Below are 20,193 nucleotides of genomic sequence, written 5' to 3'. Positions count from 1 at the left end.
GACACCAGAATGCTTTTTGTGGTGGAAACCAGGCACCCTGGAGTGCCCGGGGCATGTGCTATGGGAAGGTCTGGTCTATAGCAAGACAGAATCAGGCAGCAGGTACTGCAGAGGTCACAAAGGTGTCATGAAACATGTAGAAACACAAGGACAAAGTCTCCGTGGAGTCAAAACTCAACCGAGTTTGATGATGGGGTGCACAGGTGACCGAGACACACAATGTGTGAGTAGCATGACCATGAGCTGCCACGTTTTCCAAAACCCCAGAGCCTTGCAGTGGGCCATGGCAGCAGGTCCCCTTTTCTCCTGCTTCACCCCACAGCCTCTCTCAAGGGATGATCCTCAGGTGCCATCCTCAGGGGTAAGACTGGCTCAGGCCATGCTGCGAAGATTCTGTGACAAATGGGAATGTGATAAAAAGGAACAGATGCCCAGTACTGCTATGGTGTGAGGAGACAGAAACCGAAGCACAGAACCATTAGGAATGGAAGGGACCTCTGAAGATCATCCAGTTCAACCCCCTGCCAAAGCAGGGCCACCAGAAGCAGTTCATAGTGGTGGGGTTTGAATGTCTCCAGAGACGGAGAACTCACAACCCACCTGGGCAGCCTGTTCCAGTGCTCTGCCACCTGCAGCAGAAAGTTCTTCCTCATGTTGAGGCGAAACTCATGTTTTACTTTATGGCCATTGCTCCTCATCCTGTCTCTTGGCACCACTGAAAAGAGTTGGCACCATCCTCCTGGCACCTGCCTTTGAGGTACTGATCTGCATCGATGAGATCCCCTCTCAGTCTGCTCTCCTCTGGACTAACCAGGTCCAGCTCCCGCAATCACTCCTCATAAGATGCTCCAGACCCCTGATCATCCTTGTGGCCTCCGCTGGACCCTCTCCAGTAGCTCCTTGCCTTTCTTGTATTGAGGAGCCCAGCACTGGACAGAGGACCGCAGATGTGGCCTCATCAGGGTCAAGTAGAAAGGGAGGATCACCTCCCTTTGATCTGCTGCCACAGTCCTCCCAGTGCATCCCTCCTGACAAGAGACAAGGATCATCCAGTGCCAAGAGCTGTATGCTGAGATCACCCCAAAACCATCCCCTGTCCCCTGCTCCCCAGAGCCCACACCAGAGCCTGACTCAGCTCCCAGCACACCCTGAGGGGAACTCAGCAGAGTCTCAAGGCTGTTCCCAAATCTCACACTGAATGATGCAAATCCTTCAAATTCCCATCCAAAATTCAATCCTTAGCTGGTTTATGCTCAGTTGTTCTTGTGACAATTTTAACCTTTACCTTAAATAATTATCCTCTCTCTCTGGTATTTGTTCTCATGATTAATTGCTATTACACTTCAGTCACAGCCCCTTCCAGCCTGTGTTTCTTTAGGCTGATTAAGGCAAGTTCTTTCAGCCTCCTCACACAAGATGACCTTGGGTTGTTTCCACAGCCTTTCCTCCAGCTTGGACCAGCATCCTCATCCCATCCCAGAGCACCGCACAGAGCCAAGCTCCTGGCAAGAAAAGGGCGCTCTGCCTCCCTGCACCTTACAGCACTGGGGTTCATTCCATTTCCACTGCATCAGGCCTCGAGATCACACAGGGAGCACACCATGCAGAAGCTCCTGCCTCTCGGTGGCCACTTGTCACTGCTCCCTTTATGATGATCATTTCTCACTCCCATTACAAATGTGACAGCAGCTCCCAACTGCTGTTGGCACTGGGTGCAATTCCCAGGCAAGGAGCAGCACTCACTGCACTGCTATTCCTGCAGGATGGCACTGCTGGTGCAGCAGGCACATAGCAAGGGATGGGCTGGCTACACATGGGTGGAAGGCAGAAGCCACAGCACTGGGAGCCAGGCACACCCTGTGCCTACCCTGGGAGCCCTTTCACTCAGACCGTGAAAGACACATCCATCAGAGCAGGGATAGGGAACACATTCAATGTGTAGGTTCAGAAATGCATTAACTGCATTCACCCTTGTTTATCAGGCAATCATGGAATCACAGAATCCCAGACTGGTTTAGGTTGGAAGGGACCTTAGAGCTCATCCAGTTCCAACCCCCTGCCATGCACAGGGACACCTTCCACTAGACCAGGTTGCTCCAAGCCCCATCCAACCTGGCCTTGAACACTGCCAGGGATGGGGCAGCCACAGCTTCTCTGGGCACCCTGTGCCAGCGCCTCAGCACCCTCACAGGGAAGAGCTTCTGCCTAAGAGCTCATCTCAGTCTCCCCTCTGTCAGGTTAAAGCCATTCCCCCTTGGCCTGTCCCTACAGGCCCTTGTCCAAAGCCCCTCTCCAGGTTTCTTGTAGCCCCTTTAGGCACTGGGAGCTGCTCTAAGGTCTCCCCTTAAGGAGCCTTCTCTTCTCCAGGTTGAACAAGCCCAGCTCTCTCGACAGTTGATGATATGATGCTGCTCTGCCCCACAGAGCTGTCACTAAGCACTGTGGGGACAGGGACAGCTCTGCCCTAGCCCTGGAGAGGCACTGTTGCAGCTGCACCAAGCACAAAAAATCCTGTCCACTCCAGGCGCCACGCCTCACTTGCATTGACATGAAAAGCCAGGAGATACAAAGCCAGAATTAGCATCCGGAGTTGTTTCTATTTCAGTACAACCTATGTACCTCCCATTGTAACATATTTCACTGGCACAAGACAACAAGGCTGTAACAACACATCACTGTGCTGCATAAATGAGTCCTGGGCTCTGCCAGCATTCAAAACCTTCCTTTTTTCTTGCATGCAAATCTCAGCTCTTTTAAAGGCACCTGGGTACAGCACCATCACCTGCAGAACAGCATTAGCATTTTAAGTGCTAACATCCCCTTGTGCCTACAGTGCCACTCACACAAATCTAATGGGGGAAAAGAGGGAAGAATTCTCACCCTCTCAGGAGCAACAACTTTAATGTTGCAAAGCTGCAGACAATGATTTATTAATGAAAGAGGAAAGCAACTAGAAACCTGTTTATATGTGAAATCTGAACTTGAATTCCCAAGCACGCTCCATCTATGTGGATCTACCACCTCGTGTGTCCTCAGCCAGCAGCTATATACCACCTCCCTGGGTGGGATGGGAAGGAGGATCAGAAAAAGGTAAATCACGTGGGTTGAGGTAAGAGCAGATTAATAATTTCTAGAGTGGTTTAGGCTGGAAGGGACCTTAAAGCGCATCCAGTTCCAACCCCCTGCCACGGGCAGGGACACCTTCCACTAGACCAGGTTGCTCCAAGCCCCATCCAACCTGGCCTTGAGCACTGCCAGGGATGGGGCAGCCACAGCTTCTCTGGACAGCCTGTGCCAGCGCCTCAGCACCCTCATAACTGAAATGAAATATTATTAGAATAAAAATGAAAAGGGAGATAACAAAAAGAGATAAATAAAATCCAGGAAAACCCAAGTGATGCACAATACAACTGCTCACCACTCTCTGACCAATGCTCATCCCTGAGAAGCAAACAGTCCCTTCCAGCCAGCTCCCTCCAGTTTATAACTCAATCCTCATGCTCTATGGTATGGAATACCCTTCAGCTAGTTTGGGTCAAATGTCCTGCCTCTGCTTCATCCCAGCTTCTTGTACACAACCCCCCACACATACCACCTCATCGGCAGAGCATGAGAAGTCCTTGATCAGGGTAACAACGCTTAACGACTTAAACCATCAGTGTGGTCTCAGTATCATTCTCAGACTAAAGCAGAAACACAGCACTGCACCAGCTACTAGGAAGAGAACTAACTCTATCCCAGCTGATACCAGGACGCCAAGCACAACTCCAGAGGCCTCAGCATTCACTGGCTGCTGGAACCTGACACCACCAGGAAGTCACGTTGCACCCATATATGCTTCCCAAGCAGGCTCCACAGCTAGGTCTGATCAGTACTAAAGATCCCTGATGGAGTGTAAAGCTCAATTAGAAAAGCCATAACGCTGTTGCAGCCTACATTCAGTAGCTGCTTGGCATTTTGATAGAAAGGAGAGCACATAATCAAGTCTTGACACAGGGGAAAAAATCCTTCTGGCTGCCTGTGAGAGCTCAGGCAGGAGCCCAGTGACAGCTCCATCACCCCCAGTCTGAAGCCGGATGGGGAAGTGTGAGATGAGTCCCCAGTGCCAGGTCTCCTGTCAGCAGCCCTGGGACAACCGCCAGGCATAAGCCAACCCAGCTGAGTGCTCCAGCATCCCCCACCAGAGCTGGACACACAGTGCAGCTTCCTAAGCTTTCAGTGAGGTCAACAGGGTAACTAACAAAGCCACTGTGACAAAAAAAAAAGGTAAAAATGATGATCTTTAAGGTCCCTTCCTATCCAAACCATTCTATGATTCTATGAGAAGAGAGGCAGAACACATCACAAAAGATGTGCTGTGTCCAAAGCCTTCCCCATGGTGATGTCCTTACCCAGCTTCTCCACCACCCCAGCGGAAGCGAGGGAAAGGGCTAAGCAGAGATAAAAGGAAGGGAGGGCTAGAAAAAAAGTTAATGAAAGTTGAAATGGGTCCAGAGGAGGCCACAGAGATGCTGCGAGGGCTGGAGCAGCTCTGATCTGGAGCCAGGCTGAGAGAGCTGGGCTGGTTCAGCCTGGAGAAGAGAAGGCTCCTTCCTTAAGGGGAGACCTTAGAGCAGCTCCAGTGCCTGAAGGGGCTGCAAGAAACATGGAGAGGGGCTTTGGACAAGGACCTGTAGGGACAGGACAAGGGGGAATGGCTTTAACCTGACAGAGGGGAGACTGAGATGAGCTCTTAGGCAGAAGCTCTTCCCTGTGAGGGTGCTGAGGCGCTGGCACAGGGTGCCCAGAGAAGCTGTGGCTGCCCCATCCCTGGCAGTGTTCAAGGGCAGGTTGGATGGGGCTTGGAGCAACCTGGTCTAGTGGAAGGTGTCCCTGCCCGTGGCAGGGGGTTGGAACTGGATGAGCTTTAAGGTCCCTTCCAACACAAACCAGTTTGGGATTCTATGATTAAACCAGGGAAAGCCAAATCCTGCATGCCTCCTTCAAGCAACTGCACACACCCCCTCAGCCTATGCTTCCCCTTATTTCAGTGTGGGAGAAGCTGCTCCCCAGGGCACTTCCCAAGCCAGTCTAGAGAGAACAGAGTCTGCAGCTTACCCAAGGGAAGGACAGAGGAGTCACTACACCAGCCACAGCAGAAACCCAGCAACACGAGAGACAGCAAGCAGCAAGGGAAGAATAATCCTAAACCCACTACTCACATGATCCAAAAATGACCCCAATAAACCTCACTACAATTTACCAAGGATCTGAGCAGGAAAACCTTCTGCACATGCCTTGGAAATGCCTGAGGATGGTGACTCCCCAGAAATGTCCCGTTCCTGGGAGAAGGAAAGCCCTCACCCTGTCACAGCATTCAATCAGCTCTCAGAGAAAGCCAAACGCACCCTGCACTAGTCCAGTTTCCCTCTCACCCATTTTCCCAGAGCCAGGCTGCTCATGGAAAACGGGAAGGAGAAGACATTAAGGCAGGGAGCAAGGGGGAAGAGGGAGAGGGGCAGAGCAGCAGGGACCCTGCCTGCTGCTCCAGAGCTGGGGACCGGTGCCAGCCACATGCCCTGATGTGTGAGGCCATTTCCAAGCTCAGAGGGGAACAATGTGTGTCCCAAAGGACTCACAGCTCTGAAAAGCAAGGATTCAGAAAAAGATGGAGATGCCAAATGGCTGCTCCTCCTGCAGAACATTTCACAGGGAATTTTGCAGCGCTCCTCTATAACCCCAGTCAATTAATTCACTACATCAGCCAAGCAAAGGAAGATCTTAATGCTGAAGGTTTGGGGAAGAACACCTAAATGAGGTACTGGGATTAGCCCAGGACTGGCAGAGGATGGCAGGGATAGGGGCAGGAGAGCCAGGTTATTGCAGAGGGACACCACTCCCAGATCTTCCCTCTAAGACGTGGCTTAGCCAGCTCCTCCAAGGAGGTGTAACTTAGCAACCTGACCTTAAAAACTCCGCAAAGGTTTCTGATGGATTCGGGAAAATGAGAGATGCTGCAAGCCAGGAGGAGCAATTCCCCACCACAACCTGCTCCTGGGCTGGGGGGAGGGCAAACATGCCTCTGGCTGGGGAGGAGGCTGAAGGTGCTGTGTGCCTCCTCCTCCACATGGCCTCTTAGCACCAGTGATGGTGCAAAATGCAAAACAACAAACAAGGCACCATATCAACCCCTTGAAACAGCTGCAGAGACCAATTTGGGGGCAAGGTGACTGTCACAGGAGGACGACATGTATCCCAAAGAGCTCAAAGCCCTCCAGAAAAGGTGGAGAAGCAAGGGCAGGGTGACCATGTCACTGCCATCCCCGTAGAGCTTCGCCCCACTTTGAATCCATGCCCTGGGTAGAAGCAGAGCCTGCTCCTACAGGAAGCAGAGCTGGATCATGGACATCTCAAAGTCCAGGCATGAAGCAAGGCAGGGCTGTGCCTCAGCACCCTGGTTGTGAGTACTGCTGCTGGAGGACATGTGCCATGGGGAAGCTCTGGAAGCAACAACACAAGAGGGATGTGGAGCTGTTGGAGCGAGTCCAGAGGAGGCCATGGAGATGCTGCGAGGGCTGGAGCAGCTCTGCTCTGGAGCCAGGCTGAGAGAGCTGGGCTGGTTCAGCCTGGAGAAGAGAAGGCTCCTTAAGGGGAGACCTTAGAGCAGCTCCAGTGCCTAAAGGGGCTACAAGAAACCTGGAGAGGGGCTTTGGACAAGGGCCTGTAGGGACAGGACAAGGGGGAATGGCTTTAACCTGACAGAGGGGAGACTGAGATGAGCTCTTAGGCAGAAGCTCTTCCCTGTGAGGGGCCTGAGGAGCTGGCACAGGGTGCCCAGAGAAGCTGTGGCTGCCCCATCCCTGGCAGTGTTCAAGGCCAGGTTGGACACAGGGGCTTGGAGCAGCCTGGTCTAGTGGAAGGTGTCCCTGCCCATGGCAGGGGGTTGGAACTAGATGAGTTTTCAGGTCCCTTCCAACCCAAATCTGTCTCTGAATAATTTCAAGAGCAGTGATTTGCACAATGCTCTCCTTCATCCCCATCCAGACAGCAGCAGGAGACAAGAGAACTGGTTTCTGCAGAGGGGTTTTGCAGGAAAAGGAAGCAGCAGGAGAGGTGAAGCAGAGGAGGCTGCAAGTGCCCTAGAAGCTGTTAATGTACAGAAGCACATGGTAACAACAGTAGCAGCCTCCAGATGCAGTTCAGTGTGGTCCAAAGCCCAAAGCAGCAGCAGGGCCCCAGAGAGGGCAGGGAGTGAAGTGTGTGGGGGTCATTCTGCAGTGGGAAAGCCTAGAGAAGTGCCCTGAGAGGAAGCGAGACAACCAGGTAAAACACAGAGTGGCCTTAAAAAACAAAGGCCAAGGATTTAGGAAGAGTGGAGCCTTCACAGGCCACCAGTGGGTGTTCAAACCACCATCATTTGCTCTGGAAGCCTCATCAACTGTCAGCAAATGCCTGAGTCACCGGTACTTTTCCAGGGACCCTGTGAATTGCAGAAGTCCGAGGAAATCTCTCAGAAATCTTCTCTTCACATTCAGAAAACACCCAAAGAGGAAACCTGCTCTTGCTGCCCAGTGTCCGCATCAGAGTTAAGCTCCCAGCAGCCAACACAGAGCCACACCAGTTCTCATCACAAAGGCACTGAGGGGTGACAATCACCACCTCCTTGCAGCAGGACCATCCCCATCTATCAGAGCCACATTTCTAGCAGGAGACATGAGCAGCTGAGCCCATACTCATCATTCGGGAGCAGAGAGGAGGCAGGAGCATCCCCTCCTGCTGTGGCACAGGGCACAGTGGTACCCCTGAGCAGGAGGGGTTCAGCTGTGTCACATCTGTCTCTTCCCAATTCAAGCCAAGCTTCCACAAAACTGTCTTCTCGCTGTTAAAAGGTAACAGGGGCTGAAGAGTGGAGGATGATAGCTGAAAACAGTCTTTTATCTGACTGTGAAACACTTTCAAAGCAAAACAAAACTCAAAACAGCATTCAGCTTGCAAGTTCAGAAAAGCAAAGCAGAAAAATAAACCCAAAGCATGCGAAGCTATAAAAATACCTTTCCAGGCTCAGCTGAGAGCTGGTAAATACCATGATTTCCACCAGCTGGGTTGCAAAAGCTTCCTCTCCTGCCACCTCTCTGGCTTGAAGGGCATCCCTCCAACAGGGACCATCACCTGAGCACTGGACAAAAAACTGCCGCTGAGATCATCTTCAAAAGGACGCTGCTGCTCCTGACAAACACAGGACGGAGGCTTCAGGCATGAGTTCTACAGCACAGGAAGCACAAAGACACTCCAGCCAGTGCTAAGGCTGCTTGGCTTGTTTTAAATCCTATCATTTCTGCAGCATGACCAGGTTTTCCAGCCCTTGAGGCTGACAATGGCAAAGCTGGCTTATCTCTGACTACTAACCCCTGGCAAAAATCATTATTTCATATGTTTTGGTCAAAAAACATATTTGTAGTCATAGGCTTGGCCAGCACAGTGCTGTTTTAAACCATCCTGTGCATCCAGAGCCTTAGGCTGGTTCTCATTTTCCTCTGAAGCAGCAGCAGCACAAGAGGAAGGTTGCCATTGTGGTCAAACAGACAGCAAGCCTGTTCAACAAGACAGATATTTATGCTCCCAGTTTGGACGCTGGAGACTCTTCATCAGGGACTGTGGTGACAGGACAAGGAGTAATGGGTTCAAACTTAAACAGGGGAGATTTAGGCTGTATGTAAGGAAGAAGCTCTTCCCTGTGAGGGTGCTGAGGCGCTGGCACAGGGTGCCCAGAGAAGCTGTGGCTGCCCCATCCCTTGCAGTGTTCAAGGCCAGGCTGGATGGGGCTTGGAGCAACCTGCTCTGGTGGAAGGTTTCCCTGCCCATGGCACAGGGTTGGAACTGGATGCGCTTTAAGGCCCCTTCTAACCTGAACCACTCCATGATTCTGTGATGATTCTAATGTGTCACAGAAACATCCCTAAAAGAAGTGGCTTTTGGTGAAGGGATAATGGATGCTGCAAGGAGCTGGAAGCAGAGCTAGGAATAGATCTGGGAGTGAAGACCTCCCTCAGGAGCTACTGCCCTCCCAGGGTGGGCGTTAATGGGTGGGCTGAGGGTCCGTCCTATAGAATCCCAGACTGGTTTAGGTTGGAAGGGACCTTAAAGCTCACCCAGTTCCAACCCCCTGCCCTGGGCAGGGACACCGTGTACTAGACCAGGTTGCTCCAAGCAAAAGCCCCCATGGGGCTGCCTCAGGTGGGCAGCGAGGGCCGAGACTGCTGCCACAGCTGGCTCACCACGAGCCGCTTATTCCCACCTGCATTCTTCCCATCAATGCACACTAAAAATATGTTGCATAAATTTGTATAATTGCCAACTATTCCTACTGTAGAAAACAGATTTTTGAGGGGAAAAAGATAATTATTAAAGTACTCTTATCTTTGCATTTGAACTATTCTGAACAGAAGTCTCCTGTTTTTTTCTTTCCTCTTTGAAATTTCTCCTCCTGGGTCCAGAAAAAGCCTCCTCTGTCAAGCCATCCCCACCTCTCCTTGCTCTCCAACTCTTCAGGGCACCCATCTCAGCTCACCTGTGGTAGGAGAGCATCACCCAGATGCACCCCCAGGAGCAGCCAACTCCTCAGCAAGGGCTTTGGAGGAGATAACCCACCCAAACGTCCTCACAGGAGGGTGCCACTGCTGCTCTGTCTTCCATTTCCCACTCTCACATAGTGGCCAGGTCAGGGCTGGTCACTTTTAGAAGGTCCTTCAGCACCCAAGGTCAGGTAGAGGATGGGTCCTCCAGGGAGATGGATGGATGATACTGTGTGCTAAGAGCCCTCCAAATCATGATGGCATCACTTCCTTGCTCCCCAGAGCTCTGTCCACTGCCCCATGGCACTCCCATGCTCCACCACCACCATCTTCCTGGAATCCCCACCTGTCCCATTCAGCTCAACATCTCCCTGAGGCACACGAGGGCACAAAGCCCCTTCCCTTCCCCTCCACAGGTAAGTGATGCCGATGTAGGTACTTTGATGGCTGTCAGGAGGAAGCCACACACCCCCCCACCCCATCACTCCCCTGTGCCTGGCAGGGTCCCTTCAACCCCACTCCCTGCTGGAGAGCAGCATTTGCTGCATGATGACCCACACCTGAGGCTGAGTAGGGCAACCAGGGACAATCTTTGCTCAGAAACCTTCCCCCTGCCAGCCACCACATTTAGTAGAAGCTGTTAAATTCACATCTGCTGTCTGAACTCACTTCCTTCCCCCTCCTCATGCGCAATTCCCACTGTGTATTGCTGGGGCTTCTGTTTCCTACCTGTGCACCCACCCAGCAGTGACTCAGTGCCAAAACACTGGGGGAAGGAGGAATCAAACTGTCTTTCGAGCAACCGTGATTCACAGGCCAAGGCTTCCTGCTGAAGGAGATGTTTGCTGAAGTCATGCTACAGATGTAATTCTCCGTAATACCAGTATAACTTCCCCTTCCTCCTGCTACCCCATCCAACTACTGTTCCAAAATAAAGGATGACAATCCATTACTTTCTGCCTAATCCAGGCAAAGATTAACTTCAGCTTGTGCAGAAAATAGCTCCCAACCTCAACACCCATTCCAAAGATTAGCTCTAAAAGGATGGCAGAAGTGAAGCATGAAGGAAGAACATGGGGTGGCAGACACATCCTGTGGCTTTCAATAAAAAATGGCCCCAAAACCCAAAAAGACAACAACAAGAGCACAGACGTGCCTTTCTAGCCTGCCAGTTCCAGGAAGTTTGATTTTCCCAGCCAGCTCCAACACATGCAGACAATTCCATGGGAAAGATAGAATTCCAGCCTGGTTTGCGTTGGAAGGGACCTTAAAGCTCATCCAGTCCCAACCCCTGCCACGGGCAGGGACACCTTCCACCAGACCAGGTTGCTCCAAGCCCCATCCAACCTGGCCTTGAACACTGCCAGGGATGGGGCAGCCACAGCTTCTCTGGGCACCCTGTGCCAGCTCCTCAGCACCCTCACAGGGAAGAGCTTCTGCCTAAGAGCTCATCTCAGTCTCCCCTCTGTCAGGTTAAAGCCATTCCCCCTTGTCCTGTCCCTACAGGCCCTTGTCCAAAGCCCCTCTCCAGGTTTCTTGCAGCCCCTTTAGGCACTGGAGCTGCTCTAAGGTCTCCCCTAAGGAGCCTTCTCTTCTCCAGGCTGAACCAGCCCAGCTCTCTCAGCCTGGCTCCAGAGCAGAGCTGCTCCAGCCCTCGCAGCATCTCCATGGCCTCCTCTGGACTCGCTCCAACAGCTCCACGTCCCTCTTGTGTTGTTGCCCCAGAGCTGGATCAGGACTGCAGGGGGAGTCTCCCCAGACCACAATAGAGGGTAGAATCCTCCCCTGACCTGCTGTTCATGCTACCTACAGCCACAAGAGCAGGTTTTTGAGGAGCACCAAGCAGCAGAGACTACCAGAAGCAAGGCATCACTGGCTCCATCCACATCACTTCCCCTGCAAAGCTGCTGGTGCCCAGCACCATGACCATGCAAGGGAGGATGGAGGCAGCAGCCCCCACTGACAGCAAGGCTGTGGACAGGGTATTGGGTGCTGGAACTGGGAACACACCCAGGTGTCCCCAGTGCACAGGAACCCCCATGGAGAACCAAGATCTGCTGGAAAGGCCCCTTGTAATGACACTCTTAATGGGGAGAGAGATTTCTTTTCCATGCCGCTCCCTTTTCTGATAGATCACAGCCACACTGATGCAAACAACTGGGGAGAGCAAAGCCAAAAAGCCTCTTGAGGTATAAACGTACAAAGCCCAGGCAGTTTAATCAAGCAAGAAAAGCTAAATGTCATTTCCTCCCATGGCACTGCCACTCTGCTCACAAACACAGCCCTTTACGTCTGATGGCTTGTCATCTTGGTGACACACCAGGGATGCAGCTCACAGCCCGGGGGAAAGCTGACACAGAGCAGAGGGGAGGAAGGCTCAGACCACCACTGAGGGTGAGAGAGGCAGCTCAAAATGCAAGAGCTCCTGAAGCTGCTTCTCACATTCCTGCCCAGCCATGCAAAGGGAATCACTAAGTTGTGCAGGTGCTGAGTGTCCTGTCACAGGTAACAGGAACAACAGACACTCAGCGCTGCTGCAACGAAGCCATGGTCTGAGTCACTCATACTGAATTTAGGACTCTATCTCCAGCTCAGCCTGGGCACAACACAGAGCACATCCACCAAGCAGCCATGGACATCATTTATTCCTTTTAAATAGGTTACAATGATCTGTGGCAGCAATGCTGCCGATCCAGCCACCCACATGCTTCTCTGTTGGCCTCTCAGCAGGGAGGAAGGTGTCAGTTCTGGGCAGTTTGAAATACAAGTGCCACCAACACCTTGTTCAATAATCTCAGGTGGAAACTTCTCAACCCAAAACATTTCCAAGTTCCTTCCTTGTTTTCTCTTTTAAAATACACAGGTACCATCTCATACTGGTGTGTCATTTGGAAGCAGGAAGGTTTTGTTCAAAACTTGTCCAAACCAAAGAGTAAAGTCAGTCAAGCTAACATCCATGCACAAGACCCTCAGTGCCCCTCAGGGATGCCCCACAGCGTGGGGGAAGTTTTACCTTGTGTGAAAAGCCTCTCACCCAGCTCAAGCAGCAGGATACAGTACCTGGGGATAATGGTCCATGTACATTTGCTGTAGGTGGGTGCACAAGATGCCCCCAGCCACCCAGCAAGGGTCCCCTTAGCTCTACACACCCCAACTGGCTTCTTGGTCCATCCTACCACCTCTCAACACCTCCAAGCATTTAAAACAGCCAGCACCAGTTAAAACCCCCCAGACTGGGACTTGGAAGGGGTGGGCTGAGTTCCAGTGCCATGTCCAACATGATACCAGGTAACTTGGTGCCGCTGTGACACAGTGGGAGGATGCACAAGGCAGGCGTGCTCTGACAGTGGGACTGTTGAAAGGCCATGCTCTAAGCCAGGAGTGGAAGACACGCTGCTAGTTTTCATCTGCCTCACAGAAAAACCCACACAGGATTTATTCCTTCAGTGCCTTTTTCCAGCCCCAAAACTTGCCAGTTCTTTCTCTTCCCTATCACAACCATGTGATGGAACGCAGATGTGCTGCCAGAGCTGAAGAGAGATATTTAAACATCCAAAAACAACTAAGCCAAACCCTGCCAGGAGAACACTGCCCACCACCCCTCCCCACTCACCCACCTCGAAGCCCATCCACTTTCACAGCAAGGAACACGGATCAGGAAATCAGGGTGGGACATACCACAAAGGAGGGGAGGTTACAGCTCCCCAGTGCAAAGAGCTTCCTGCAAGCCCCAGTATGGGCTCCAACAGCAGCAGGGACACCAGGACCCACCTCTGCTCCTTCTGTGACTGCAAATCAGGAGCATCACCTGGAGATTATCTAATGGCATGGGCAGAACAGGCCAGGCAAGTTGGAAATTTTATGGAATTTTTAGATAATTTAACACCCTGCAGCTAACTGCTTGCCCACTCCCTGGTTCAGCACAAGCCAAGCATCTCTCCTCCCCATTTCTCAAGCTTAGCTTCCCTGGGATTCACTGCAGGTTGCTCTACTGCCTCTACCCAAGCCAGGGAAAAGCTGCCCTCCTGCAACCTGACTCTGTATGCTCTTCACCCCCCATACTGTTGAGGGTCTTCATTTCTGCTGCTTCCAACGCTGAAGGTCTCCCCCAGGAGAAGGACACAAGATCCAAAACCAGCCACAAATCTCTCCTTCCTCTCCCCCCACCCTGAAGATCTTGTTTTCCATAACTAGGAAGTGATCTCCAGATGAGCACATCAAAGCCCCTCTGTGGGGACCGCATGGGACTCTGGGGACCACAGACCTATAATGGAATGGTTTGGGCTGAAATGAACCTTAAAGCTCATCCAGTTCCAACCCTTTCCCACGGGCAGGGACACCTTCCACCAGACCAGGTTGCTCCAAGCCCCATCCAACTTGGCCTTGACCACTGCCAGGGATGGGGCAGCCACAGCTTCTCTGGGCAACCTGTGCCAGCACCTCGGCACCCTCACAGGGAAGAATCAAAGAAGGAATGTGCATCAACCTCCTGAAGCCAAGTGAGCAGATCTATCCTAAAACAGTACTGGGCCAAGAGAGAAAGCCAGTATATCAAACAGGCTCTGAGCTCCTGCCTAGAGAACAAGATACTTCCCAAAAGCCACCCCAGGACAGTATTTGGGATTTCTAATGATGTGTCATTTGCTTTAGAACCATAAAATGGTTTGGGTTGGAAAGGATCTTAAGATCAGCTAATTCCAACCCCCTGCCATGGGGAGGCTGTCACTGCTGCAGGTCGCAGCTCCCTGAGGGAAGGGCTGGTGTTCTCAGGGGGGGTCTGCTGCCAGCACTGCATTCAGGCTGAGACCAACCGCAAGACGCTCCTTAAGAAGTTCTCCAAGAACCATGAACTCTGTCAGTGACACTGGATCCTGATCTTCCAGCAGCACTGCAAGCCCCTGGCCCTCGGCCAGCATCTGCCAGGCTTGCTGGATGCTAAGCAGCCTTGGCTGAGGACAGCAGCTGGGAGAGGTGCCAGCGGACTCCTGAACACTTCCAACAACCTCCCCCAGCCCACTCCCAGCCGATCACCGCTGGTCTCCCAACCCAGTTACAAGACAACAGCCTTCCCCGATGTTCTGATCCACTCTCAAAAGCTGCAGGAACCCAGAACTGGCTGCCCAGACCTTCCAGTTTTAAAATAACTCACTAATTAGCTGTTTTGTAGAACCTGACTTTTCCCCTCATTACTCCTCATGCCAGAAGCAGATCCTCTTTACCAACACACAGACAGCTCGGCACAAGCACCTTGAGGCTGACACCATAACACAAAGAACAAACCCCAAGAAGCACATCCAGGCCCTCCTGTCTTTTGCCCACAGGCATCTTCATCCAGTGCTGCAGAGAAAACCCCATCATCCTGTACAAAGCCATGCGGCTCCAAAGCCAGTCAAGCCAATCGTCTGGTTCATCCCTCAATGCTTCTATCAGACTGGAAAAAGTTACTGCAGATAAACCATAGAATGGTTTGAGCTGGAGGAACCTTAAAGCTCATACAGTTCCAACCACCAGGTTCCTAGACCAGGTTGCTCCAAGCCCCGTCCAACTTGGCCTTGAACACTGCCAGGAATGGGGCAGCCACAGCTTCTCTGGGCAGCCTGTTCCAATCCCTGACTGGTGTGTTTACACTCCATCCCCACACCCTACAAGCTGCATGCTGGGACACTCTGATCCCCAGCATGTCGCACCTGGAGCCTCTCAACCCCTGGAGATCTGACTGTCCAACTGATTCAACAATGTGAGACAAACACGCCATGCTACTGCTCTTCCATGTACAAGTTTGAGCCCTCAATTCCCAAATCCACCTTGCACACATTGCTCTATCTGGAGGTTTAGTTTGAAAACCCAGGCAGATTACTTAGGAGCATAACTACACACCGGCTAATGTCTGTGAGGTCCCCCGGGAACACATGGAACCACTATACTTAGAATTTAATAACTCCAGTTAGTGCATCCTCCTTGCTGAGGACCTGCCCACGCTCGATTGCTGCAGTCCCAGGGGACCACAGGCCTTTGGCAGGAGTGGTGGGAGCCCGACTGGGCTGAACCATGCCAGGGCCATGACATGGCTCAGACATCACACTTGAGCTTGCATCCAGGATTTCCAGTACTTCTGTGCACATGGAAACAAGGGGTCTGAGCCACTTATTTCCTTGTTTAATTTGCCCCTATTAGCACGAAGAAATAAAATCAAACCAGAACGTTGCTCAGCAAAGTGAGAAAAAGCCTCATCTAGAGTAAGGACAGAGTCAGATGTGGCAGGAGATGCCTTTTGTTTGCTTTTGGGTCCCTGCCATGAAGTGTTTGGCTTCCTGGCTGGTAGCAGCCAATGCAGCTTGGGTCAGGGGGCTCAGGTGGGGCTTCTCAAGGTACAGACATTGGAGGGGAGAACAAAACCAGTAAAAAACTCAAGCAGCTTGGGTGGAAAGTGACACTGATTTCAAAAGCATCCTGTGCTTCAATCAACACATTTTTACCGCCATAATCAACCATATGCAATCAAGGGAACATGCTCAGGATCTGCAGGTGTACTTGAGCCCTGGGTCTGCGAGTGTCAGGACCAAGGAGCACTGTCTGCACACTCAGAGCCGCTGCATGGCCCCGGGGCAGGGAAGCACGGCTGCTTCATCTCCAGCTTGGCCATGCTGCACCATCCGGGCATGTGCAGAAGCTTCTGCTTGGGGGAGGCATGTCAGGCAGCCTCACACAGAGCCCCACACAACAGCCACAACGACACAGCACAAACCACACTCCTGCTCTTAAACACGTCCTCACTCAGCATCTCCCCAGCAGATTTGGTACCTTAGCTACCCACCAAAAATGACACTTCTGTGACTAATGCCCCCAGAGCTAGGAAGGCACCACAGCATCTCCTATTAGATGGGAAATCACACAATTCACCCCAAAACCCAAGGTCCAGAACAGCAGCAGGCTATGCAAGGGGGATGATAGGTGTCAAGCCCCAGGAGCATCTCCTTACTCCCCTCATGCCCAAGCCACATGCTTGCTCTCCTTGTGGCACTTGCGTGCACACCAGCGAGCCCCATGGACACACTGTGCTGGGCAGTGCCTGCAGAACTTCAACATGCCCATCACACTGGCACAGCAAAAAACAGAGAGCAGAAACCAGGGTTACTGTCCACAACACCAAAGAAGAGCAGAACAAAGCTCCTGGCTCAGCCAAGGATGGTTTCGTGTTTCCAGAGAAACCGCGCCAGGCTCCAAGTGAGTGGGGAAGAGGCAACTGAATCCTTCAGCCACCGAGTGAGGAGGGGAGACAACAACAGCACATCACATCTCAGCAGCAGCATTGGAAACAACAAGAGGGGCTCAGGCAACAGACCCCCAACTTCTTTTTAATCTGCCGATACTTCAATAACCTTTAGAGGGCTCAACACCCAGGGAAGAAAGCAAGCAATTATCATGGTGCCGTGTTTCCCTCATGTGTCCCCACAAAGACCCACATGCTTCCAGCAGCAAGGAGTTGCCATGTGCAGGTCAGCAGAGGGTTTGGGGACACACACACTGCTCAGGCTCTAACCCTCTGTCTCACCATGAGCCCACACAGAGAAGGGGAAAAGCATCAAGTGCTAGCTATGTCCTGTACAATGCTTGCCATTCCCTACACACTGCTCATCATTCCCCAGGACAGGTAAAGCTACCCAGGCACCCAGCAATTTGCTTCATTGCAATAACTGTGTTGACATGCAAACCAAGGATGTGTGGGGCTGGCCCTGCTGCTTCCCACCGCAACCCCAGTCACTCCAACAGCAGCACGCTCCAAGGGGACTTCCAGTCCACCCAGTGCCACCCATCCCGAACCCCAGCATGTTCCCCTCATCAATCCACCCCCCAATCGAGCTGACAAGGAGCAGCTTGTCTGCTGCCCAGAGAAGCCCATTTTACATTGCAGCCTGTCCTCAAGCACCACCAAGACCCCCCCAAACCAATCCCCTGCATGCCAGGAGGCTCCATCAGCACCAGGTTAATCCCTACCTGTGAAGCCACATCTTGCACTTTTTCAGCCCAGGACTTGGCCCACAGCAGAGTGAGGGGCAGAGGTAAGAAAGGGCAACGGCAGCACAACCACCCCCTCCTCCAACCAGGAGACAGTGCAGTGGCACTACACACCAGCCAAGGCAGAGGCAGGCAGATACACTTGCAGACATCTGAGGTGCAACACCGATACCCGGGATGTGCCCTGGGCAGGGACACAGATGCCAGGAGCCTGCTGGAGATGTCCCACGGCAATGAGCTGCTCAGGAGCCCCTGAGGACAAAGGTGATGCTTCCTGAGCTCTTTCCGTGCCCCCAGCCCCCTCCCCAGTCCCAGGTGCCATAAAGGGAAAGCAAAGCCCTCAGACTGCATCTCCCAGCCCGCAGCCCCCTGGGGCACACACGAAGGCAGCACAGGCCACCCTGTACCTGCACTCCAGGCCACTACAGCAGCAGCTCCCGCTCCGCCGGCCGCGCCGCCCTGAGCGCAGCTCCGTCCTCGACTTCCTCAGGCTGAAGTATTCCGTCAGCTTCCCAAAGGAAGCCATGGCCCCCGCCTGTGTCCCTGGGCGCCGCTCCCGCCGCACGCTCACGCATGCTACATCCCGGCTGTGCTCGCTACTCCGCGGGCTCTGGCAGCCCACGGGACCAGTCGGAGAGCGCTATGACCCAGGCACGGAAGAGCAAGGCAGGAAGAGCACAGCCAGGGGCGACTTGTTGGGAGATTCACAGGGCGCTCCACGGCGATCCCTCACATTTGCAGGGTGGGAAGCTCTGCCTCCCTGAGCCAACTGCAGGCGCCGGACTGCACGAGAGCAGCTGGCATCCACGCGCTTAGATACTGCGACGCTGCAGAGCTGAATTAAGGAGGAGGAAAGAAATAATACAACTACTAATAAGCACTCCTGCTGGAAAGGGTCCCTCAGTAGTAATGGCACAGGTCTGTGAGCCCCCAAGGCAAGTGGCCACTTGGCAGGAGAGGTGGCCCAGGGTGGCTGTGGTGGCCCTCGGCCGGGCAAGGGGATGCTCTCTGGATCAGAAGTTGATGAGAAACCCCAAGGAATCGGCTGTTCAGATGGCTTTCCAAAAGGTCTGTTCTTACACCACAATAGGCGGAGAGGATCTCAGCTCGCTCCTCTTGCGAAAGAACCCCACTCGCTTCTCTTGTGGCTATTCAGAGTTCAGTTTTTCCCTCCCTCCCTGTTTCCAAAGGCAAAAGGCACCTCTCAGCCTCCAGCAGCATCTCCCCATCACGATTTTCCAGCCTGCCACCAAACAGTAGTCGGAGATCATCTGCTCCCCAGGCTCCAGCAAAGCGCCTTTCTACAGCAGCCAGCAGAGAAAAGGATGCTCCAAACCCGAAAGGAAATCGTAGAGCCAACCTCCCCTGGTCGGAAGCTCTCAGCTCTGCATCCTCAGTGCCTGATGCCAGCTGGGCAGAGGAAAAACACGGGCTTCAGAAAATCCACACACAAATACACACCCCAGCCCCACAGAGCAAAGCCAGACCAAGTCAGTGAAGCACATCCAGGGCAGGGGTGTGTGACGGGACTCACGTGCCAGGGACCCTCGGACACAGCAAACAAAACCTACGTTAACCCAGCTGGCAGAGCTCCCCCTACATCCTCTGCATCCCTGTTGTGGATGCCATGTTAAAACACACACAAGCCCCTTTCATTGCTATTTCCCAGCTTAGAGCCATCCACGGCAACCAGCCTGCGAGCACCGAGGGACAGCGGCCGCCGCCGAACCCCTGCTGTGCGCCATGTCCGGCCCCCTCTCCATCCCCCCCTACCCCCACACCCCCCCACACCCCACCCCCCCCCCCGCCGCTTCCCGCCTCCCTTATTTGCTTCCCTTTCCTCTAGGCTCCGGATCAGCTTCCAGCTCGGAATTCAACAGCGGACGGGTTCGCCCCACGGTCACTGGGGCGGGCGGCTGGTGGCTCTCGGAGCCACTGTCACCATCCCTGCTGCAGTTCCTGGGGGGGTGTTGTAATTCCTTTGATCCCGCTCCCAGCAAAACAGACCCAACCGGTGCAAACCTGCACAGGAAACGGGGGACTGATGGTGCACAAGGAGTCCCCAGGGACATCATAGATAGGTTCACGGACCTCCAGCACCTTCTCCATTCCATTCACACACCGGGAGGAGACAGCTCAGGCTCTATCCCCTCTCACAGACGGGGACAATCAGCTGTCTACCCGCTGCTCAGGACAACCTCCCCTTCATCTCCCACCTTTTCCCTCCGATGGGCTCCACCGCTGCTGGGGAGGGCTCCAGGGCGCTTCCTGAAACGGTCCGTTTGCTGAGAGCGGGCTGATACAGCGCAGCGTGAGGCTCCTCCGGCGCAGCCTGAGCCGCTCACAACGTCGGGGCGGTCACCCTCTTATCTCCCATCGGCTCCCCGTTACCAGTGAAATGCAACACGTCAAAGGAGGTCAGAGGAGCCGGAGCGGAGCGGGCTGGGAAAGCAGCCGAGGGGGGGGGAGTGGGGTTTGGAACATAGAAGCGCGAGATGGAAAGGAAAAACTCTTGTTTCGCTGCTAGAGACGGAAAGCACAACTTCGGCTTTGGGAGCAGCTGGGGTTCAGGCACACACATGCCTTCAGAGGAGAGTACCAGCACTTATTTGGCAGAGATGATGTT

At 53.2% G+C, this 20,193-nt stretch overlaps 1 protein-coding gene across 4 annotated transcripts in view; it reads right to left on the bottom strand.

Annotated features, from left to right (window-relative positions):
• LOC130598519 (ankyrin repeat and fibronectin type-III domain-containing protein 1-like) overlaps nt 1–19,850 on the bottom strand; it is a 181,089-nt gene extending 161,239 nt beyond the window's left edge. For 3 of the 4 annotated variants that reach the window (XM_057408023.1, XM_057408025.1, XM_057408024.1), the window contains exon 1: nt 17,975–18,217. In XM_057408023.1, coding sequence (XP_057264006.1) covers nt 17,975–18,093 — 119 coding nt within the window. In that variant the 5' untranslated portion in view covers nt 18,094–18,217. Of the gene's footprint in view, nt 1–17,974; nt 18,218–19,783 lie in introns of those variants that run through there. The other variant, XM_057408026.1, reaches the window with a different exon arrangement.
• Between the last annotated feature and the right edge of the window lie 343 nt (nt 19,851–20,193).

The sequence above is a fragment of the Pezoporus wallicus genome, unplaced genomic scaffold, assembly GCF_028554395.1.
Source record: "Pezoporus wallicus isolate ANWC-B61680 ecotype Strahan unplaced genomic scaffold, APGP_CSIRO_Pwel_v1 contig_4012, whole genome shotgun sequence".
Classification (NCBI taxonomy): Eukaryota; Metazoa; Chordata; class Aves; order Psittaciformes; family Psittacidae; genus Pezoporus; species Pezoporus wallicus.
The sequence above is the reverse complement of the archived record's forward strand: the minus strand, read 5'-3'. Positions and strand labels throughout refer to the sequence as shown.